Source organism: Rana temporaria, chromosome 1 (assembly GCF_905171775.1).
Source record: "Rana temporaria chromosome 1, aRanTem1.1, whole genome shotgun sequence".
Taxonomy (NCBI): Eukaryota; Metazoa; Chordata; class Amphibia; order Anura; family Ranidae; genus Rana; species Rana temporaria.
Window position 1 is genome coordinate 686,711,632 of NC_053489.1, and position 25,161 is coordinate 686,736,792.

The 25,161-nt window shown below is 46.0% G+C and overlaps 1 protein-coding gene across 2 annotated transcripts in view; it reads right to left on the minus strand.

Moving 5' to 3' along the window:
* The window catches only part of LOC120924720 (cytosolic phospholipase A2 gamma-like), a 179,343-nt gene that overhangs the window by 2,506 nt on the left and 151,676 nt on the right, over positions 1-25,161 (minus strand). For both annotated transcript variants that reach the window (XM_040335736.1, XM_040335737.1), the window contains exons 13-14: positions 17,327-17,484; positions 7,484-7,655 (exon numbers count right to left, since the gene is read on the minus strand). In XM_040335736.1, coding sequence (XP_040191670.1) covers positions 7,484-7,655; positions 17,327-17,484 — 330 coding nt within the window. The remainder of the gene's footprint in view (positions 1-7,483; positions 7,656-17,326; positions 17,485-25,161) is intronic.

The window sequence follows — 25,161 nt, forward strand, 5'->3', positions numbered from 1 at the left end:
GACGTAATTTACGTTCACGTCAAAACCAATGATGTCCTTGCGACGTCATTTAGAGCAATGCACGCCGGGATATTTTAGGGACGGCGCATGCACAGTTCGTTCGGCGCGGGGACGCGCTTCATTTAAATGAAACACGCCCCCTACCCACCGAATTTGAATTCCGCCGGGTGATTTACGCTACGCCGCCGCAACTTTACAGGCAAGTGCTTTGTGAATAAAGCCATGGAGTCCGCGGGACCTGCGGTCAGACTCACAGAGCTTTATTCGTGTGCGCGCCCACAATGCCGCATCATAAAGGGGACGTACCTGTACGCCCATCTGCCCAGCCGTGCCATTGTGTCGACGTATATCGTCGTGCGCTGGTCGGCAAGTGGTTAAATGAAATGATGCGAATATCATGTAATTATATATCTAACCAGCAGGTGGAGTGTTTGCTTTGTTTTCACAAGTTTTCCTTTTACTGTTTGATCTTTTGCTGTAAAGAGCCTGTTTACAGAGCTCAGTAGTTTAAAACATAACTAAAGGTAAAGATTTTATTTAAATACAAAGGTAATTGTTTTTTTGGGGGGGTTTATGCCATTGGACTCGTTGCCCAAACGGACCGGTGTCTGAGGTATTCAGGCGGCATTGGAAAGGGGCAGTAGATGGTTCTGAAGCCACATTTTTAGAGGGACGGTTTTTCATTCAGGGAAAGTTTGATACTCTGAGAGACGCTTGCAGATGATGTATGGCTGGGGTGGGTCGCCAGCAATCGGCCAACTTGTTTTTCCTAGGCACCCCCAAGTTCCTCAGCAACACACAATCACCAGGCTGAGGGTCCTGCATTTTTACTTTCAGGTTCCATTTATTTTTGTTCCTCTGCTCTCGAGTAGTAGCATTCCCTATCACTGTCAACATATCTCTTCTAGGAAGCTAGGGAAGTCTGGTCTATGGACGTTCCAAAAACCAGGTCAACTGGAAGTCGGGCCTCTCTGCCAAACATTAGTCTGTAGTAGGGTTGTCACGATACCGATACCGGTATCAGGACCGATACCGAGTATTTGCGGGAGTACTCATACTCCCGCAAATACCCCCGATACTGAAATAGAATACTTGTTCCCCCCCCCGCCACCGCCGCCGCAAACCGCAAAGCCGCCGCCGTTAATCAGCGTGCGGGGAACATTACAGCTTTCGTTTTAATAGCTGTATCCCTGCCGCGTATAGACACACCCCCTTGCACGGGATTGGACGGATGATCTGTCCAATCCCGCGCATGGGGGAGTGTCTATACGCGGCGGGGATACAGCTATTCAAACGAAAGCTGTAATGTTCCCCGCACGCTGATTAACGGCGGCACGTGCGGCATCATCAAGGTTTGTAGGACATGGCTGCATTATGTGGGGGACATGGCTGGAATATGTGGGGGACATGGCTGGAATATGTGGGGGACATGGCTGGAATATGTGGGGGACATGGCTGGGACATGGCTGGAATATGTGGGGGACATGGCTGGAATATGTGGGGGACATGGCTGGAATATGTGGGGGACATGGCTGCAATATGTGGGGGACATGGCTGCAATATGTGGGGGACATGGCAGGGAATATGTGGGGGACATGGCAGGGAATATGTGGGGGACATGGCTGGAATATGTGGGGGACATGGCTGGAATATGTGGGGGACATGGCTGTAATATGTGTGGGACATGCGGCTGCATTATGTGTGGGACATGGCTGCATTATGTGGGGGACATGGCTGCATTATGTGGGGGACATGGCTGCATTATGTGGGGGACATGGCTGGAATATGTGGGGGACATGGCTGGAATATGTGGGGTTCATGGCTGGAATATGTGGGGGACGTGGCTGGAATATGTGGGGGGACATGGCTGCATATGTGTGGGACATGGCTGCATTATGTGGGGGACATGGCTGCATTATGTGGGGTCACAGACTGAAACCCGGACACAAGATCCCAAACCCGAACTGTCCGGGTGAATCCTGGACAGATGCGCACTATACGCTGGTGTGCGCTTTACCCTGATAAATACGGTAGTTGGGACAGTATAATTTTAAACAAGTTTGCCCCACCTGCTACCGAAAGCCATAACCTGGTCCACAGATTTACCTTATCCCGAAAACCTTTAGAGCAGCAGTAGAGCATGGTGAAATTTCTTTACATCTCTTCAGTAAAAGTGATCTGGGTGGCTCTGCAGCACTTTTACTAAAGTGAGAAGTGACACATTCCAACCTCCCTTCCACCTCTGACCACAAGGGTTCCCGAGCTCCTCCAGTCCTCTGGGGAGCCCAGGACTGTGGTAAAAGACCAGCATAGCTTAAAGCGGATGTGCCATGGGAACAAAATATTAAAAGTCAGCAGCTACAAATACTGCAGCTGCTGACTTTTAATAATAGGACACTTACCTGTCCTGGAGTCCAGCGCCGATCGCAGCAGAGCACGAGCGATCGCTCGTCACTCTGCTGCTCCCCCCGCCATCCACGCTGAGGGAACCAGGAAGTGAAGCGCTGCGGCTTCACTGCCCGGTTCCCTACGGCGCATGCGCGAGTCGCGCTGCGCCCGCCGATTGGCTCACACGCTGTGTGCTGGGAGCCGAGTGTTCCCAGCACACAACGGGCGACAGACGGGATGTGACGGAATGCCCGTCTTTCGCCCGTATCGTGTGGCCGGAAGTGGGTGCAAATACCTGTCTTTAGACAGGTGTCTGCACCCCCCTCCCCCCTGAAAGGTGTCAAAAGTGACACCGGAGGGGGGGAGGGTTCCGATCAGCGGGACTCCACTTTAGGGTGGAGGACCGCTTTAACACAGAGGAGATGGATGAACGTCCATCCCCCCAAACTCATCTGTGACTAATGAAGCCAAAAGTGACAATCAATTTCATCACTTCTGGTGTCGGAGCCATCAATCAGGCAGAGAAGCAGCTAATCAAGCACAATATCTGCCTGATTAGCTGCTTTTTAGGGCAGGGGAGACATTGGGGGTCTAATATAAGCTGTCACCTGACCAAAGCTATCACATAAGGGGCTTGTTAGCCCCCTTGTGTTAGCAATAAATGTTAAAAAAATAAAAAAATAATAAAGAATATATAATATAAATGAAAAATTAACCACTTGCCGACCTCCTCATGTATATGTACGTCAGCAGAATGGCACGGACAGGCACATGTACGTACCGGTACGTCCTCTGCTAGACGTGGGTCGGGGGTCTGATCGGGATCCCCCCCCCCGGTACATGCGGCGGTCGGGTTCCCTCGGGGAGCGATCCGGGACGACGGCGCGGCTATTCGTTTATAGCCGCTCTGTCGCGATCGCTCCCCGGAGCTGAAGAACGGGGAGAGCCGTATGTAAACACGGCTTCCCCGTGCTTCACTGTGGCGGCGTATCGATCGCGTCATCCCCTTTATAGGGGAGACTCAATCGATGACGTCAGTCCTACAGCCACACCCCCCTACAGTTGTAAACACACACTAGGTGAACCCTAACTCCTACAGCGCCCCCTGTGTTTAACTCCCAAACTGCAACTGTCATTTTCACAATAACCAATGCAATTTAAATGCATTTTTTGCTGTGAAAATGACAATGGTCCCAAAAATGTGTCAAAAGTGTCCGAAGTGTCCGCCATAATGTCGCAGTCACGGAAAAAATCGCTGATCGCCGCCATTAGTAGTAAAAAAAATATTTTTTTTTATTTTTTTTACTACTAATGGCGGCGATCAGCGATTTTTTTCGTGACTGCGACATTATGGCGGACACTTCGGACAATTTTGACACATTTTTGGGACCATTGTCATTTTCACAGCAAAAAATGCATTTAAATTGCATTGTTTATTGTGAAAATGACAGTTGCAGTTTGGGAGTTAAACACAGGGGGCGCTGTAGGAGTTAGGGTTCACCTAGTGTGTGTTTACAACTGTAGGGGGGTGTGGCTGTAGGTGTGATGTCATCGATCGTGTCTCCCCTATAAAGGGGATGACGCGATCGATACGCCGCCACAGTGAAGCACGGGGAAGCCGTGTTTACATACGGCTCTCCCCGTTCTTCAGCTCCGGGGACCGATCGCCACACTTGAGCGGCGATCGGGTCCGCGGGACCCGTGGTCCTGGTCCCGGAGCTTCGGACCGGGTCGCGGGAGCGCGCTGCGGGCGCGTGCCCGCGACCCACGGCTGGGTACAAGTACAGGACGTATATATACGTGCTTGTGCCCAGCCGTGCCATTCTGCCAACGTATATGTGCAGGAGGCGGTCCTTAAGTGGTTAATATTATAGCAAAATATTTGGCATTATATTGTTTTTGTCTGCACTAAAATTCATTTTAGATTATTTATTCCTGAAAATTTGCCTTTGATAAATGTTTAATCAAATATTGTGTAACATAAAAATTTCCAACAGCCCCCTTTTTATTCTACAGGGCCTCTGCTTTGACAAAATGTTAAATAAGATATAAATAAAAAAAATTCTAGCAAAAAAATGCTGGGCCAGATCCACATAGATCGGCACCGGCGCAGCGTATCTAAGATACGCTACGCCGCCGTAACTTACTTGGCTTTGTTTCAAATCCACAACGAATTCGCGCCGTAAGTTACGGCGGCGTAGTGTATCTCCCGCGGCGGAATTCAAATCGGCGATTAGGGGGCGTGATTCATTTAAAGTGGAGGTTCACCCGTACATAACACTTTTTCCCCTTAGATTGAGGCTCGTTTTGTCTAGGGGAATCGGCTATTTGTTTTAAAATATGATCCGTACTTACCGTTTACGAGATGCATCCTCTACGTCGCTTCCGGGTATGGGCTGCGGGACTGGGCGTTCCTTCTTGATTGACAGTCTTCCGAGAGGCTTCCGACGGTCGCATCCATCGCGTCACGATTTTCCGATAGAAGCCGAACGTCGGTGCGCAGGCGCAGTATAGAGCCGCACCGACGTTCGGCTTCTTTCGGCTACTAGTGACGCGATGGATGCGACCGTCGGAAGTCTCTCGGAAGACTCGCTCCCGAAGACCCATACCCGGAAGCCGACGGAGAAGATGCATCTCGAAAACGGGTAAGTACGGATCATATTTTAAAACAACTAGCCGATTCCCCTAGACAAAACGAGCATCCATCTAAGGGGAAAAGAGAAAAAATAAATAAATGGGTGAACTCCCGCTTTAAATGAAGCTCGTTTCCGCGCCGAATGAACTGCGCATGGGTCGTTCCTAAATTTCCCGCCGTGCATTGCGCGAAATGACGTCGCAAGGACGTCATTTTTTTAACTTAGACGTGACTTACATCCATCCCGATTCACGGACGACTTACGCAAAAAAAAGAAAAAATTTAAATTTCGACGCGCGGGAACGACGGCCATACTTAACATGGCAAATCTAAATATACGCCGCAAAAAAGCAGCTCTAACTATACGCCGGAAAAAGCCGACTAGAGACGACGTAAGAGAATGCGACGGCCGCGCGTACGTTCGTGGATCGTCGGAAATAGCTAATTTGCATACCCGACGCGGAAAACGACGCGAACTGCACCCAGCGGACGCCAAAGTATTGCACCTACGATCCGAAGGCGTACGAAGCCGTACGCCTGTCGGATCTAACCCAGGTGCCGTCGTATCTTGGTTTGAGGATTCAAAACAAAGATACGACGCGGGAAACGACGCAAACTGCACCCAGCGGACGCCGAAGTATTGCACCTATGATCCGAAGCCGTACGCCTGTCGGATTGAACCCAGATGCCGTCGTAGCTTGGTTTAAGGATTCAAACTAAAGATACGACGCGGGAAATTTTAAAGTACGCCGGCGTATCAGTAGATACGCCGGCGTACTCGCTCTGTGGATCTGGCCCGCTGATTTTAATGTGTATGAAAAATAAAAAAAATTGCCCCGGACAGCTGATGGTTAAGCATGGGCCAAGTTCATAATACAGAGAAACGACTCAATGTCAGGGGTCAGGGGTCAGGCTCAGAGACCAGTAGCTATAGCAGTGGAGAGGTTCCTCACCAACAGGCAGGGTAAGTACAGAAGAAGGTGCGGAGTCTAAACACTAACCGGTACTCACCAGAGCTCCTGATGGTGGAGATGGGTTATTCTGCATGTTAGTACCAGGTCACGGTCATCAGAATCACCCCACCAGGAGGTGAGCAAGTCGGGGTCCAGCAGCAGATAGAGCAGGTAGGGATTAGGCATGTGCAAAAGGGAAAATTTCGTTTTGTTTCGTTTTAATTCGTTATTTAATTAATTTCGTTAAGTTAGGTTCGTTACATGTGTTAAATTCGTTTTCGGAACTCGTTCGTTTTTCGACCGAATTTCGAAAAATCCGGTCGAATTCGAAAATTCTCTCTTCGAATATAATTTCGAAATTCGATCGGAATTCAAAAAAAAAAAAAAAAAAAATTTGAATTCCAAATCGAAAACCCGCGGACGAAATTCGATCGGAATTAAAAAAAAAAAAAATTATTTCGTTAAGTTAGGTTCGTTACGTGTTAAATTCGTTTTTGGAACTCGTTCGTTTTCGGAACTCGTTCGTTTTCGATCGAATTTCGAAAAATCCGGTCGAATTCGAAAATTCTCTCTTCGAATATCATTTCGAAATTCGATCGGAATTCAAAAAAAAAAAAAAAAAATTCGAATTCCAAATCGAAAACCCGCGGACGAAATTCGATCAGAATTAAAAAAAATAAAATTATTTCGTTAAGTTAGGTTCATTACATGTGTTAAATTCGTTTTCGGAACTCGTTCGTTTTCGACCGAATTTCGAAAAATCCGGTCGAATTCGAAAATTCTCTTCGAATATAATTTCGAAATCCGATCGGAATTCAAAAGAAAAAAAAAAAAATTCGAATTCCAAATCGAAAACCCGCGGACGAAATTCGATCGGAATAAAAAAAAAAAAAAAAAATTCGAATTCCGATCGAATTTCGTCCCCGGGTTTTCGATGCGGAATCGAAAACGTTCGTTCGGATTCGGTAAATTCATTAATATTGCAATTCGGGAATTCGTATGCATCCGAATGTCCGAATAATGAAAAATTCGTCCGAATTTCGATTCGGAACGAAACGAAATGCACATGCCTAGTAGGGACCAAGCAGGTAGGGTAGTCAGTAGACAAGCTAAAGGTCGGTAACAAGTGGTTGCAGGTTGAGATCAAGCAGAACGCAGTCAAGGAACAAGCCAAAGGTCGATAACATATGATAATCGAGATAAGAAATGCTGCAGGTATGCAAAGGAGCAAGAAATCAGCTGAAGAGAGCACAATAATCTGGCAAACGGGAAGTGCAGAGACATGGCTTAAATCAGGAATTTCATGAGATGAGCAAAGAGTTCAAGGTTTACCAGAAACTAATATTCAAAGCATGATTGTTCTAAGAGATTCAAGGGGCAGCCTCTCAAAGGACTCGGCAAAAAAAAAGCCACCGGCGGGTGCAGCAGAGGACGTTGGTTAAGGTCCCGGTCCTGACACCCAGTGAACATACGAGCCGTATTACAGGACTTCTCTCCGGGAACTCACCTCCACAGGTCTGGGTGTTGAACTGAGGAAAGTGCATCACATCGGGAATCTCTTTTCCATCTCCTTCAAAGACGTAGCAGCTTTTTGTTGGAGGGAGCTCATAACTTTCTTCAGGGATTTTCGGGAAGGGGACTTTGTGCTCCTCACAGTATTCGGCTGTTTTTTTCACCGTCTAGTAAAACAAAGAAAAACAATCATTATATTAAAGCGGGGGTTCACCCTGTTAAAAAAAAAAAAAAAAAAAGTTTTTTTTTTATTATTCCATTACTTTCGGCATCGTAGCGCGAGCTACGGTATGCCGGTCTTACATTTTTTATGCCCGTACTCACTGTGCTATCGATGATTGAAGAATCCGGGGAATGGGCGTTCCTATGGTGAGAGAAGGTGATTGACGGCCGGCCCTGGCACGTCACGCTTCTCCGGAAATAGCCGAAATAGGCTTGGCTATTCACGGCGCCTGCGCATAGCCTGTGCGCAGGCGCTGTGAATAGCCGAGACCTACTCCGGCTGTCTTCGGGGAGCGTGACGTGCCAGAGCCGGCCGTCAATCATCCTCCCTCTCCATAGGCACGCCCATTCCCCGCGGGAGTCGGATTCTTCAATCATCGATAGCACAGTGAGTACGGGGATTAAAAATTTAAGACCGGCATACCGTAGCTCGCGCTACGATGCCGAAAGTAATGGAATAATGAGGTGAAGGAGGGTGAACCACCGCTTTAAATTGTGCCCATTGTACTCCAATAGTGACAATGGAACAAGCCCGGGTTCAAGTCATGAACAATATCACTAATCATGCTTAACCACTTCCTAACCGCCGTACGTCTTTATACGGCCTAACTTTAAAGATGGATATCTCGGTAACGGCAGCAGCTGCTGCCACAACCGAGGTATCCATCTTTAGTGTCAGCGGTTCTGTTAACGATAACGGCAGTCTCCGCGGCGGATTCGCCGCGAGATTGCCGTTATCGGCGGCGGGAAAGGGCCCCCCCCCCTCCCGCCGCTCTCCCGCGCCCTCCGCCGCTTACCGGAGCCGTCGGTAGCGGCGGAGGAGATCGGGACCGTTCGGCTGCTGACTGGGGACGAGACTGAAGGAAAAATCTCCTTCGCCCGTCCCCATAGCTCTGCTGGGCGGAAGCGACGTCAAAACGTCAGTCCCGCCCAGCCTCTTAAAGAAACATTTTTTTTTTGTCATTTTGAAAAAATGACAGTTTCAATTTTTTTTTTTTTTTTTCTTGCATTGTAGTCTAAATATGAGATGTGACGTCTTTTTGACCCCCCAGATCTCATATATAAGAGGACCTGTCATGCTTTTTTCTATTACAAGGGATGTTTACATTCCTTGTAATAGGAATAAAAGTGATCAAATTATTATTATTTTTTTTTCCAGTGTAAAAAATAATAAAATAAATAAAAATAAATAAGAAAAAAAAAAAATGTTTTAAAGCGCCCCGTCCCGACGAGCTCGTGCGCAGAAGCGAACGCATACGCGAGTAGCGCCCGCATATGAAAACGGTGTTTAAACGACACAAGTGAGGTATCGCCGCGATCGTTAGAGCGAGAGCAATAATTCTAGCCCTAGACCTACTCTGTAGCTCAAAAAATGCAACCTATAGAATTTTTTAAACGTCGCCTATCGAGATTTTTAAGGGTAAAAGTTTGACGCCATGCCACGAGCGGGCGCAATTTGTAAGCGTGACATGTTGGGTACCATTTTACTCGGCGTAACATTATCTTTCACAATATATAAAAAAACTGGGCCAAATTTATTGCGGTCTTATTTTTTAATTCAAAAAAGTGATTTTTTTCCCCAAAAAAAGTGCGCTTGTAGGACCGCTGCGCAAATATGGTGTGACAAAAAGTATTGCAATGATCGCCATTTTATTCTCTAGGGTGTTAGAAAAAAATAAATATATAATGTTTGTGGGTTTTAAGTAATTTTCTAGCAAAAAAAACTGTTTTAGTCTTGTAAACGCCGAATCTGAAAAACACCCAAAGTAGAGAAGTGGTTACAATGTTATTATTTTGGGGGTGTGCGTTATGATTGACATACAGTGCATGCATGTGTGTATATATATATATATGAAAATGGTGTAAAAGCCCATGCTATGGGGTCATGTGAATACAATGGGTAATAAATAAATGCAAATGATAATAAATAAATTCAATTAAGTTATGAAGCTGCTGCTATCATGTAAGGTATAAAACCCCTAAAATAATACAAATTAATACAACAGAATTACTCCTATACACAATGGTCCAGATTCTCGTATCTCGGCGTAAATCTCCGCTGGCGTAACGTATCTCGTTTACGTTACGCTGCCGCAAGTTTTAGGGGCAAGTGCTCGATTCACTGTGTCCATGCCTCACTGTGTCCATGCATCACTGTGTCCATGCCTCACTGTGCCCATGCCTCACTGTGCCCATGTGCATGCCTCACTGTGTCCATGCCTTACTGTGTCCATGCCTCACTGTGCCCATGCCTCACTGTGCCCATACCTCACTGTGTCCATGCCTCACTGTGTCCATGCCTCACTGTGTCCATGCCTCACTGTGCCCATGCCTCACTGTGCCCATGTGCATGCCTCACTGTGTCCATGCCTTACTGTGTCCATGCCTCACTGTGCCCATGCCTCACTGTGCCCATACCTCACTGTGTCCATGCCTCACTGTGTCCAGGACTAGGCTGACATTTAACAAGGGAGTCTGTGGTAGGGGGTGCCTGGGTTTGAAAAATTGGTGAATCCCAGCCGTAGAAAATACACACATCCCCCTAATAGCGCTACAACATAGTATAGCAACACACAGTGTGATATCTATGAAAAATAGTATATGAAACCCAGTGCTGCTGCAAACCACTTGGAGAATGGGCAAAACAAACATACAAACAATAGGTAAAATTATAATCACACTTTATAGTCTAAATGAAGAATAACAATTGGCAGAGGTAAAGGCACAAACAAAATAAAAAATGGATAACATTTCAAAATGTATAAAACAACCAGTCCACAATGAATCCACAAAGCAAGTCTTGTGATGGAATGATTAAATATAGTAGCCACGCTATGAATGGATAGCCAGGTGCATACCAGAACGGTTGGCAAGTTACCAGAACAGTTGGCAAGTTACCAGAACGGTTGGCAAGTTACCAGAACAGTTGGCAAGTTACCAGAACAGTTGGCAAGTTGTTGTAGGGAAGGTTAGTGTACAGTACCTCGAACCTGAAACACTCCAATGTCCAGTCTGCTATGCTGTAGATCAGGGGTGGGGAACCTGCAGCCCGCGGGCCACTTGCGGCCCACAAAATCATTCTATCCACCCCCCCCCCGTGCCGCTGAGTGTGTGTCTGCGGAGCTGTCAGAAGGAGCCGATGTTTACCTTGTAGTTCCGGCTCCTTCTGACTAGGGGTGCAACGGATCGTCACCGATCCGTGATCCGAACGGGTCATCCTGTTTGGATCGGCACACCCCGCGATCCGAGGAGCGCTCCGGAGCCTTGGCCTAGGAAAGTCCCCGGCTTCGGCCTAGCTCCAGAGCAGCGGCCATCTAGGTACACCCGGCAGCGGCCCTCCTCTCTGTTCACACAGAGGAGGAGGAGCCCGTGCTCGAGGGAAACACATGCCGCTGTCTGAGGTCTGCACTACTGTGGGGGTTACTGTCTGAGGTCTGCACTACTGTGGGGGTTACTGTCTGAGGTCTACACTACTGTGGGGGTTACTGTCTGAGGTCTGCACTACTGTGGGGGGGTTACTGTCTGAGGTCTGCACTACTGTGGGGGTTACTGTCTGAGGTCTGCACTACTGTGGGGGTTACTGTCTGAGGTCTGCACTACTGTGGGGGGGTTACTGTCTGAGGTCTGCACTACTGTGGGGGTTACTGTCTGAGGTCTGCACTACTGTGGGGGTTACTGTCTGAGGTCTGCACTACTGTGGGGGTTACTGTCTGAGGTCTGCACTACTGTGGGGGATACTGTCTGAGGTCTGCACTACTGTGGGGGGGTTACTGTCTGAGGTCTGCACTACTGTGGGGGTTACTGTCTGAGGTCTGCACTACTGTGGGGGTTACTGTCTGAGGTCTGCACTACTGTGGGGGTTACTGTCTGAGGTCTGCACTACTGTGGGGGATACTGTCTGAGGTCTGCACTACTGTGGGGGGGTTACTGTCTGAGGTCTGCACTACTGTGGGGGTTACTGTCTGAGGTCTGCACTACTGTGGGGGGTTACTGTCTGAGGTCTGCACTACTGTGGGGGTTACTGTCTGAGGTCTGCACTACTGTGGGGGTTACTGTCTGAGGTCTGCACTACTGTGGGGGTTACTGTCTGAGGTCTGCACTACTGTGGGGGTTACTGTCTGAGGTCTGCACTACTGTGGGGGTTACTGTCTGAGGTCTGCACTACTGTGGGGGTTACTGTCTGAGGTCTGCACTACTGTGGGGGGTTACTGTCTGAGGTCTTCACTACTGTGGGGGTTACTGTCTGAGGTCTGCACTACTGTGGGGGTTACTGTCTGAGGTCTGCACTACTGTGGGGGTTACTGTCTGAGGTCTGCACTACTGTGGGGATTACTGTCTGAGGTCTGCACTACTGTGGGGGGTTACTGTCTGAGGTCTGCACTACTGTGGGGGTTACTGTCTGAGGTCTGCACTACTGTGGGGGTTACTGTCTGAGGTCTGCACTACTGTGGGGGGTTACTGTCTGAGGTCTTCACTACTGTGGGGGTTACTGTCTGAGGTCTGCACTACTGTGGGGGTTACTGTCTGAGGTCTGCACTACTGTGGGGGTTACTGTCTGAGGTCTGCACTACTGTGGGGGGTTACTGTCTGAGGTCTTCACTACTGTGGGGGTTACTGTCTGAGGTCTGCACTACTGTGTGGGGGTTACTGTCTGAGATCTGCACTACTGTGGGGGGGTTACTGTCTGAGGTCTGCACTACTGTGGGGGGGTTACTGTCTGAGGTCTGCACTACTGTGGGGGTTACTGTCTGAGGTCTGCACTACTGTGGGGGTTACTGTCTGAGGTCTGCACTACTGTGGGGGTTACTGTCTGAGGTCTGCACTACTGGGGGGTTACTGTCTGAGGTCTGCACTACTGTGGGGGTTACTGTCTGAGGTCTGCACTACTGTGGGGGTTACTGTCTGAGGTCTGCACTACTGTGGGGGTTACTGTCTGAGGTCTGCACTACTGTGGGGGTTACTGTCTGAGGTCTGCACTACTGTGGGGGTTACTGTCTGAGGTCTGCACTACTGGGGGGGTTACTGTCTGAGGTCTGCACTACTGGGGGGTTACTGTCTGAGGTCTGCACTACTGGGGGGGTTACTGTCTGAGGTCTGCACTACTGTCCATTGTGTTTCCTTTGTTCTTTATTTGTAAAAATGTAGTATATAAATAAAGATTATACAAAAAAATGTTTGACCAAATATAACAGGCTAATTTTTAAGTTGATCATTTTGTACGGCCCCCCGAATGATGTTACAAAAATCCAAATGGCCCTTGGCAGAAAAAAGGTTCCCCACCCCTGCTGTAGATGGATACACACCACTTCAGAGGGGATCAGCTGGCCAGAAGGAGCAGGTGGAAACACTGTCCCGCGGGGAACAATCCACACCGCCGCAGTGTATTTGGAGGTTAGACGTAGAGGAGGTACAGGAAGTACAAACTAATGCAGGGAGCCAGCGGGAGTGGAATCCCCGACACCGGCGCGATGTAAGCCGGCGGGGAATCCCAGTTGTGAGTGACACGGCCCTGTCAGCTGTTCAGATGGTGGGTAGGACACCCGCAGCGTCACGGAAGGAGGAGGATTCGGCGTCCGGACGCTGACCTCCTGGAGTCACGTGACCGCAGTAGCCAATCAGAGGAGCGGACAACGATGGTGTAGGAAAACACGAGCGTCACTGAATGGAATGACAGGACGCTGGTTTAAAGTAAAAACTGCAGTGGGGTGCAGGAGTGGACATCAGTGGACATCAGTACATGTTAAAAATGAGCCGTGACTGACATGTTTCGCGTCACTGACGCTTTGTCAAAGTCACGGTACAGGCTCACCACAGTTGTAATAAGGACTCAGTAATACTGTGATTGGACGATGAGGGAAGGGGAGGGAAGGCCGAGTTTCAATAAGATTTAACCCTTCCATCACTAAACTTAAGCACACTTAATGCATAGCTAAAAGAATATCTGATATAACAACAAAACAAAAACAAAAAACAGTACATAACTAAACTTGCATACATAAAAAAAAAGAAAACATATTAGTAAATAAAAATTTAAATTTAAATAATAAAACAAAACAATAATAATAATAATGATGATAAGGCAAAACCAGATAATAATGATACCAATAATAAAATCATGGTACCCATATATATATATTCGTATATATTCCACAGGGAAGGGGGCTTCCAGATTTCAATAAGCCCCCCGTCCGCAGACCCCCACAATCACCGGGCAAGGGTTGTGGGGATGAGGCCCTTGTCCCCATCAACATGGAGACATGTGGCCTGTTATGGTTCAGGAGGGGGAGCGCTCTTTTGTCTCCCCTCTTTTCCTGCGGCCTGCCAGGTTGCGTGCTCGGATAAGGGTCTGGTATGGATTTTTTGGGGGGAACTCCATGCCAATTTTTTTATTTTGGCGCAGGGTTTCCCTTAAAATTTATACCAGACCTGAAGGGTCTGGTATGGATTTTGAGGGGGGCACCTACACCATTTTTTTTGGCATGGGGTTCCCCTAAATATCCATAACAGAACTGAAGGGCCTGGTAATGGAATTTAGGGGTACCCCCATGCTTTTTTTTATTATTTTTCAATGACTTTGATCTGTATTGCAGGGACCCGACAATTCAATATAGCCGCAAGTGGTTTTAAATTACTTTTTTTCCTTCAGAAATTACACTTTGTGCAGGGACTGTTCTAAGCACGAGAACATGTGCTGTGGGGGTCTGTGGGCGGGGGGCATATCAGAATAGGGAAGCTTCCTTTAAGAAGGAGGCCCCCAGATCCCAGCCCCTTTCCTAAGTGAATGAGTATGGGGTACATAGTACCCCTACCCATTCACCAAAAAAGTGTAAAATAAAAATAAAATAATAAAATCAGAGACAGTTTTTGACAATTCCTCATCGTCAATCACGTGGCCCGCCGCACCCAAAAAGCAAATGCCTTCTCCACCATTTGACAGTTCTTATACAGTACAAGTAATGACAGGGCCCCCTGGCAACATCACCTAGTGGCACTGTCCCCATGTGATGTCACTGACCCAGTATGCATCGGTTCGTGACATAAAAAGGGGTGGGGGGGTGGTGCCACCAGGTGATGCCGTGAGGTGGCTCCGTCCTTGCCTATATAAAAACTGTCAAATGGCAGAGGAGGCATTTGGTGGTCACTCACTCATCCCACCCCTTTTCTGACCTGCCAGGCTACGTGCTCGGATAAGGGTCTGGTATGGTTTGGATTGAACCCCACGCCATTTTTATTTTTAGTTTTTTTTTTTTGCCGCCAATTGCAAGCGCGAGTCAATTTAAATGTGATTTCACTCATATTTTTTCTTTATAAATGTCAGTTTTGCTGCAGCAGGTTCTATACATGGTAAAGATGTGCCACTTTACAGGCAGACTAAGGGGACCCATCAGCCATGAGATTTACATTCATTTTTATTGTTGTACTTTAAGCATCATTAAAATAACTGCTCCTGAAAGTAGAACCCAGGCCCCCATACCCCTTTTATGGACAATTATTTGCATATACGCCTTCAAAATAGGGACTCAAAAGAAAGTTATCTGCTATCACCAACAGGACCTGTCTATAAGCCCATTAGAGTAGCTGTCTATAAGCCCCTGTGGAATATCTGAGTGCCTGTCTGTAAACTCTTTAGAATACCTGATTATTTGTCACCAGTATATCAGAGTACCCGAGTACCTGTCAACAGCCCATCACAATGCCAGAGTATCTGTCACCAGCCCATCAGAATACCAGAGTATCTTTCACCAGCCCATCAGAGTACTGGAGTACCTGTCATCAGCCCACCAGAGTACTGGAGTACCTGTTACCAGCCCATCAGAGTACCTGTCTGTAAGCCCACCAGAGTATCAGATTACCTCTCTGTAAGCCCATCAGAGTACCCGAGTACCTGTCCCTAGTCCATCAGAATACCCAAGTACAGTACCTGTCAACAGCCCATCACAATGCCAGAGTATCTGTCACCAGCCCATCAGAATACCCGAGTATCTGTCACCAGCCCATAAGAGTACTGGAGTACCTGTCATCATCCCACCAGAGTACTGGAGTACCTGTTACCAGCCCATCAGAGTACCTGTCTGTAAGCCCACTAGAGTACTGGAGTACCTGTTACCAGCCCATCAGAGTACCTGTCTGTAAGCCCACCAGAGTATCAGATTACCTCTCTGTAAGCCCATCAGAGTACCCGAGTACCTGTCACAGACCATCAATGTACCTGTCACCCGCCAATCAGAGTACCCGAGTACCCGTTACCAGCCCATCAGAGTACCAGATTACCTCTCTGTAAACCCATCAGAGTACCTTAGTACCTGTCTCCAGCCCATCAGAGTACCTGTTACCAGCCCATCAGAGTACCTGTCTGTAAGCCCACCAGAGTATCAGATTACCTCTCTGTAAGCCCATCAGAGTACCCGAGTACCTGTCACAGCCCATCAATGTACCTGTCACCCGCCAATCAGAGTACCCGAGTACCCATTACCAGCTCATCAGAGTACCAGATTACCTCTCTGTAAACCCTTTAGAGTACCCTAGTACCTGTCTCCAGACCATCAGAGTACCTGTTACCAGCCCATCAGAGTACCTGTCTGTAAGCCCACCAGAGTACCTGTCTGTAAGCCCACCAGAGTATCAGATTACCTCTCTGTAAGCCCATCAGAGTACCAGAGTACCTGTCACAGACCATCAATGTACCTGTCACCTGCCAATCAGAGTACCCGAGTACCTGTTACCAGCCCATCAGAGTACCAGATTACCTCTCTGTAAACCCATCAGAGTACCTTAGTACCTGTTACCAGCCCATCAGAGTACCTGTTACCAGCCCATCAGAGTACCTGTTACCAGCTCATCAGAGTACCTGTCTGTAAGCCCACCAGAGTATCAGATTACCTCTCTGTAAGCCCATCAGAGTACCCGAGTACCTGTCACAGCCCATCAATGTACCTGTCACCCGCCAATCAGAGTACCCGAGTACCCGTTACCAGCCCATCAGAGTACCAGATTACCTCTCTGTAAACCCTTTAGAGTACCCTAGTACCTGTCTCCAGCCCATCAGAGTACCTGAGTACCGGTTACCAACCCATCAGAATACCCGAATACCTTTTACCAGCCCATCAGAATACCGAATACCTGTTACCAGCCCATCAGAGCACCTGAGTACCTGTTACCAGCCAATCAGAGCACCCGAGTACCTGTTATCAGCCCATCAGAGCACCCGAGTACCTGTTACCAGCCCATCAGAGGACCCAAGTACCTATCTGCAGTCCATCAGAGTACTCGAGTACCTGTCTGTAGGCCCATCAGAGTACCCAAGTACCTGAATGGTCAGTCCGCCCCGACATTGATACATGTTCCCCAGGGAGGCACGCCCCCTCCCTTATGCTAATTATTGACCCCCCCCCCCCATCAACGGGCATTTTTAATATGACAGATTTGGCTCCCATTAATTTCAGTGGGGTTAGGGTTCGTCGTCTAAACTTATTTGAAGTTTGAAGAACACTTGAACTGAACCCAGGGCAGCTCAGCTCCTTACCTATAATTATTTCATCACTTGTGTTTTTTCAATCAGTTTTATATCTATATGCTGTTGGTAAAATTGCATTGAATTATCATAAAATGTGGTTACCTCGAATGGATCTCCTTCACTGAAGTCAAAAGACAAAATCAGATCTACTTTGCGGTGAGGACGTAACACTAACGGGTACGGAGTGTTAATTTCCAAACCGGCATCAATCAGATCGATGTGCTCTTTCTGAAAGAGGTCGCAGTCTTCTGGGATTTTACCTAGGAAATAAATAAAAATAATAATATCTGGGTTTTAACATTTTGAGTCCTGAGGTACTGGCCTGGCCTTAGGAGTTAGGCCCCTTTCAGACGTCCGCTCCGCCTGTCCGTTATTACAAGTCCGTTAACGGACTTGTAATACATCCCTATGGGATCGCGTCCGTTAGCGGATGGAGCATCCGCTAACGTCTGCGTCCGTCGGGATCCGGTTTTCGGACAGAAGAAAACCCTATTTTTCTTCCGTCCGACGGAACGGAACTGATGCAGACGGACAGACGGTCCGTCTGCATCCGGTTCCCCATAGGGGACAGCGGAGCAGAGACAGGGCGGTCCCTGCACTGTGTGCGGGGACCGCCCTATCCGCCGACAGCTCAGCGGGGATCCCCGCTGAGCCGACGGAGACACATGGAGCGGACCCAGAAACGGTCCGCTCCGTGTGAAAGAGCCCTTACTCGCTTCCCCGCCCAACCCCTACCTTGTCCCGCCCCTAATTACGCCCCTAAACCCGCTCTCGTAAATTATCTCATGAAGTTACACTGTTAAATGTTTTATGCAGAATTGGGTTACAAAAATAAATATTAACAACAACAACTTTAACAATATTAACATAAAGAGGGGGCGTGGCTGGACGAGGATGGCGCTGGACGTACTTTCGGTGAGCTCCGTCTGACAGAATTGAATCGATAGCCATCTAAAGCCCGTTCTGTTCCTATAGTGCCCCAAACTCCTCATCCTGTACCCGGGACTCTCCCTGTACGGCGCTGTACTCTTTCTGGGTATCCGGGACGTCTGCTTACCTTACGGTGTAAACCGAGGCCTACTCCCACCCTTGGATTCCAACGCCATCTTGAGGCCTAGTCCGCAGAGAACGACACCGCGCTCGAGTGGTGAGGGTACAGCGGACGGATCAGTCACCGACTCACTCCCACCTGTGAGGCGCCGCTCTGAGAAGGATTCCCGGAGCAAACATCCGACCGGAGACTAGAAGTGGCTTCCGTTTTTATTACCGGAGGCCCTCTGACGCAGTTTTTAATACAATTGCTGATGCGTCATCGCCATCTTGTGGCCTGAAAGTTCATTGCCACAGACTTCAGATATACTACAACAGCAGAAGTGACACCGCCATCTTGTGGCCTGCAGGTTTATTATTACAAACTTCAATTAATATTATAACTGCAGTTCTGACGCCGCCATCTTGTGGCCTGCAAGTTTATGACCACATATATCATATAGTGTGGCTTATTCCACTGAGACTTGCTTTTTTACTTATTAAATTATCTTCTGGAGACTGATACTCAGGGTGAGGCTTGTGGATGGATGCTTAACTGCGAATTTCCATAAAACTGACAGTATCCTAATAGAACTTCTCCTAGGGGTCCCAAGTACTTATAATAAAAAAGAAAAAAAAAAGGGGGAAAGGAAAAGAAAACCTCCTGGTGATCGGCGACCGGGAAAAGAGCCCGATCTTACTATCATAAGCCCAAAGACATCATTTGAGGTCTATATGAGGAGTTAATGCTGCCATCTTGCGGCCTGCATACTTCAAGATACTATAAAAATAATATGAACACTTTTCTGTGGCAATAACTACTGAAAATACACACTTTTCTCTCATAATCCGCCTCAGTAGCTTAAACTCGATGTGTGGTGACTTGTGGTAATTTTGAAACATACATAATCCAATGTGTCACGCTATTTGGAGTTCTTATTGTATTTATCTCTTCTCTAAACTGAGGTAATTCTTTTTACACTGGCTACCTGACTGCAATAATAGTCTAATAGCGGTAGTCAAAGATTGGTTACCAACTGGATACGGTGCCCAGGGTAGGTGTTGTATATTGTAGGATTACCCTATGATTGCCCCTGCTATGGAAACTTGCTGAGGTATTCATACACACCGTCCGATGTTAGTCGACAAAAGCTACAAACCAATCCGCTAATATAACACCTGCATGATATGTAATTTGAGGCATTTTTATGATGCTGATCTTTTCACAATACTTACTGTAAAGGCTCAAATCTGGGCCTGGTCTGTTCACATAAGCAATACCCACTGTAAGATGGTGGTTATAAGACTGTTATGCCTATAGGAGCTGATATAGGAGTGAACTGTTGATTTTACGATATAGAACAACTCTACCCCTGCTGATAAGAATTCACTATAACACTTATTATATATGAAGGGGAAACAGGGCAAAAAAAATAAGAACTCAATTATCAAGGAGAGTCTTTTTGATATGGACACCCCTCCTCATACAAGTCCTCAGGTACCTGTGGTGGATCCTAAGTTTACTGAACATTTCTCGTCTCATGTGACACCCTCCTCATCACCTCCTCCCTTAAGTTCTACTACATCTTCAGCTTTATTTTCATCTGTAGTAAGGGAGGGTATAATACCTATAATGGCTGATCACGGGATTCCTATGGTTTCTCCCTCACATGACCCTATACAAGTAACTGCTAACGTTGAAACTGCTCCAGAAGTTTCTTTCAATGTTGCTGATCTCTATAACAGGATCTCTGAAATGCTGGAAAGGGGTTTAGCTCACACGGCTGAGAAAATTACTAAAGATATTAGGGCAGACTTCCAATGTCTTGGCAACAGGATAGACTCAGTTGAGCATAAATTGGACACTAACGTCTCTATAACTGAACAACATGATGATCATATCCATTTCCTACAAGAACAACTGGAGGCTGCTCAAGCTAAGATTGACGATTTGGAAAACAGGTCAAGAAGAGAAAACTTCAGGGTTAGGGGTCTTCCTGAGTCCATTATGGACGTTCATTCAGCAATACGAGACATTATGAGAATCCTCCTTCCATCTGCACCTGATATAAAATTGGAAATTGATAGGGCTCATAGATCATTAGGTCCACTGAGAAGAGATGGTTTGCCCAGAGATGTGGTGGTCAAGCCTCATTATTTCTCCACCAAAGAAGACATTATGAAACGGTCCAGACAACAGGGGAATCTTCAATACCAAGGTACTAATATACAAATATTTTCTGACATTTCACCATATACCATTCAGAAAAGAAGAGCAATGAAACCGTTATTGTCTGCCCTCATCAACAAAAACATTAAGTATAAATGGGCTTTCCCCTTCGCCTTAAAATTCAATTATAATGGTAGAAACCATATAATACATAATTTCCAAGAAGGTGAACGACTTCTGTCTGATCTGAAAATTATATCTCTTGATCCTGTCATGGACACTAATCCGCCTCAACTTCCATCTGCCAAGAGGAACACACCTACTAGTCCGACTCAAAATCCTTGGAACAAGGTCAAGTACAGGAAAATTGGAGGGGACCAAGCACCCTGATATTGAATAGACTTACCCAGGACGTATCTCTTAATCTTTAATTCAGATTAATTTTTATCCCGGATGCTTTTTAAAAAAAGAAGATTCCGGGATTACGTGTCTAGTTTAATGCCGTTTTTCTTTAGATTATTCTCCTATTGTTTTTGGGTCATCCTATGATTCACATGCCTTTTTTCTTAAACTTGTTTTAAGGTGTAATGTTTAATCTGTCGGCAACTGACGACGGTGAGGTATTGAACCTCAACTTACCTCTTGTGTCGACACTTTGTCGACCCAATGGGTAAGAATATAGTCCTTTTCTGGGACTATGCAAAAATTTCTTGTTTGAATGAGGGAAGGAGAATCATTCTCTTCCCCCATTCTGGGTCACGAATTGACCTTGCAGGATCTAATAGTTTATTGTGCCATATGTTTTTTTATTTTTCTCTTTTTATCTCTCCTTTTCACTTCTTTTTCTTTCTTCTTCCTACTCTCTTCGTTTCTTCAGCCTGCCTGCCATTGTTCGTATTTGCGAGACTATTGATGATATCTGTACGGTCCCGCATGTTCATAGATGTAGACAAGACTTATGGCTGGATCGAATGATGTATCTAAACCCCTTAGTGTTGTTACTCACAACACTCAGGGGTTGAATTCTCCTGTTAAGAGGCGCAAAGCCTTTCAAGTATACAAGTCTCTCCGTGTAGATGTGGTTTTCCTTCAAGAAACCCACTTTCCTAAACGATACAACCCTTCCTTTATGCATGCCCACTTTCCATTGTTTTACCTAGCTAAAGCAGAAAACAAAACTAAGGGTGTGGCCATTTTGTTTTCTAGGTATTGTAATTTTAACCTGACTAAAGAATTTGGAGATCCGGAAGGTAGGTTTCTATTGTTACAAGGTACCCTTGATGGCAGACTATACACATTTATCTCTTATTATGCTCCTAACAGAGGTCAGAAAAAGTTTTTCTCACAGATGCTTGATACCCTCCGACCATTTATGGAGGGGATCATTCTTATGGGTGGAGACTCTAACCTAGCTTTTGACACGGGATTGGATAAGTCCAAACCTTCTGTCAAGGGAATCGTCAGACCGACTAAACTTAGTCTACAAGTAGCACGCATTCTACATCAGTCTAGATTAACTGACATCTGGAGGGAGATGAACCCCAAAATTAAGGACTATACTCACTACTCTAACCCTCACCACTCTTATTCGCGTATAGATCATATATTAATCTCTAACCATCACGTCCCAGCTGCCATTAAGTCTCATATAGTTGATGTTTCTTGGTCAGATCACTCGATGGTTCTATTGTCACTGAGGAGAGAGGACACTTCTCCTAAAGTGTCTCATTGGACACTAAATAAGTCTATTTTGAAGGACCCTGTCCTAATGAAGGATATTGAGCGATCTCTTCTAGAATACTTTAAGCATAATGATACAGGAGATGTGTCCCCTGAAACTCTGTGGGCTGCCCACAAGGCTTCTATCAGAGGCAAAATTATACAAGTGGCCGCTGGCCTCAAGAAACAAAGAAACATAGACATAAGGAAGCTGGAAAACAACTATCTAGAGCTCCGTAAAAAACATAAATCTGATCCTCTTAACTTTCCTACTCAGGCACTTGATGCAGCTAGATCTGCCCTAAACTTGGTACTTACCACTAAAGCTGGGGAAGATATGAAATGGACTGGAGCTAATTTCTATAAATTTAAAGATAAAATAGGCCCGATGCTAGCTCATAAACTCTCACCTAGATTTCAATCACGGTCTCTCCCTAAAATAAGGATGACTGATGGTTCTCTTACCCTGAATCCTAGGAAAATAATGGAGGCCTTTCATGATTTTTTTTCTAAGCTTTATGCATCCACTGATGATTCTTCTTCAGAGGGAATGGATGATTTTCTGGACAATTTGAATCTACCTCAATTGACTGAAATACATAGAGAAATGATGGAGTCTCCCATATCAGCTGAAGAAGTATTGTTAGTAATTAAAAACCTAAAATTAGATAAAGCCCCGGGCCCTGATGGGTTTTCAAGTGCTTATTATAAAACATATTCGAGCATTTTGACACCTTACATGGTTAAATTTTTCAACCACATGACCGGTGGAGTTCCCATAGACAGGCAACTTAATTTAGCTTATATTTCGGTTATCCCAAAGCCAGAAAAAGACCATAGCCTGGTGGAAAACTATAGACCTATATCCCTCATTAACAACGATCTTAAGATACTCACTAAGGTAATGGCCAATAGAATGTCCTCTTTCATTGGCCAGTATGTTAGTAAAGATCAAGTAGGCTTCATCGCTGGAAGGCAGGGTCCTGATCAGGTTAGGAGGGCTGTGGATCTGATCTCTATTTTGAACTCGGGTTGGACTGGTGATACTAATCAAAGGGGAATGCTTCTTTCTATTGATCTACAGAAAGCATTTGACTCAGTATCATGGCCATTCATGTTAGAAGTGATGAAACGTTGGGGGTTTGGCACGAAATTTCTTGGAGTCTTATCTGCACTTTACTCTCACCCTAAAGCTAATATACGCTTTCAGGGTATTTTTTCGGAACCTATTGAGATTCATAGGGGTACTAGGCAGGGTTGTCCTCTGTCTCCCCTGGTGTTTGCAATAGTTATGGAATCCTTGGCTATAGCTATTCGTGAGAACACAAACATCAGGGGAGTTAGATGTGCCAAAATGGAGCATAAATGTGCCTTATTTGCAGATGACCTTTTACTGTTTTTGACCGCTCCAGATACATCCCTACCGGAATTATATTCTCTTTTAGACAAATTTTCTATGGTTTCAGGTCTAACTGTAAATATGGCCAAGTCTAGGGCCCTCAATGTTTCTCTCTCTGAATCCACGGTTTCTCTACTGAAGGAAAATTATGGATTCAAATGGGACACCTCTTATATCAAATACTTGGGTATCTATTTGACCCCCAACATCCAAAACTTGTATTTGGCCAATTATCCACCTATGTATAGAAAACTTGAGAAAGATTTGAGAGATTGGGGGACTCAGAATATAGGTTGGATTGGTAGAATTAACTCGGTTAAGATGACTCTTCTCCCTAGACTTTTGTATCTTTTTAGATCATTACCCATACCGATAATTAAAAGTCATCTAAAATCCTTTCAAGGAAAGATTATCAAGTTTATTTGGAACAATAAGGGTCCACGCCTTCCATCTCGCACTCTTTATAACTTGCCTGAACAGGGGGGTCTGGGGGTACCCAACTTATTATGGTACTATCAATCAGCAAGATTGGCACAGTTATCGGAAACTTTTCTTAAACATGAACGCCCTGACTGGTTAGATATAGAAGAGCAGGCGACCCCGAATCTAACGATAGAGGAGTTAATGTGGAGTCCTACCAAGAATAGGCCTTCTATATTATCTCCGACTCTTTCTCAAACCTTTGTTTTATGGGATTCACTTAAAAACAATCCCTCTCTAATTTCTAAAGGCAGACCTTTATCGAGTGTTTTTCTAGACCCACTCTTTGTTTCTAAAATTGAAGTAGATTCTTTCAAATGGTGGCATGACAAAGGATTGTATCGTATAGGCCGTTTTTTTTCGCGCTCGGGTCCACTTCCTGAACAACACTTCATTGACAAGCTAGGTCTTCCTGTCTCAGAAAAATTAAGATTCTCTCAACTACATGACTATGCACAAAGCCTATGGGATAGTGGCTCGATCTCTGGACTATTGACACCTTATGAAAGTAATTGCGATCAGGGTTTGATCAGGAAGGGGAATATTTCAATCATATATCAATCGCTTGCTAATAACTGCACCAAATTACCTCATATGCTGGCCTGGGAAAGGGAACTTAATAACAATTGGGATTTATCTGACTGGTGTAGTAATTATACTAGATCCATTAAAGGATATGTGAATATATCCCTTGTAGAGGCTAATGTAAAAATTTATACTAGGTGGTATTTAGTTCCCGTTAAACTGGCTTCCATGTATCCGTCATTTTCGCCCCTTTGCTTCAGAGGTTGTCAGGGATTGGGGTCTATGGTACATATATGGTGGGAATGTCCCAAAATACGTGGATACTGGAATAAGGTGTTCAACATAATAAGACGTGTCACAGGCTGTAATTTGCATCAATCCCCCACTATAGCTTTACTTCACGGGATGTTACCCCAAACCTCCAAGGTTACTAGAAAACTCATCCTCTACATTCTGACAGGTGCCAGGATCACAATTGCAGCTGCGTGGAAAAAGTCTACTGTCTCCATCCGGTATATGAAACAAAAGGTTACATGGATTATGGAACAAGAAAAGAGGGTCTGTTCCATGTTGGATATGTCTACTCTTTTCCATGAAATATGGGAACCGTGGATG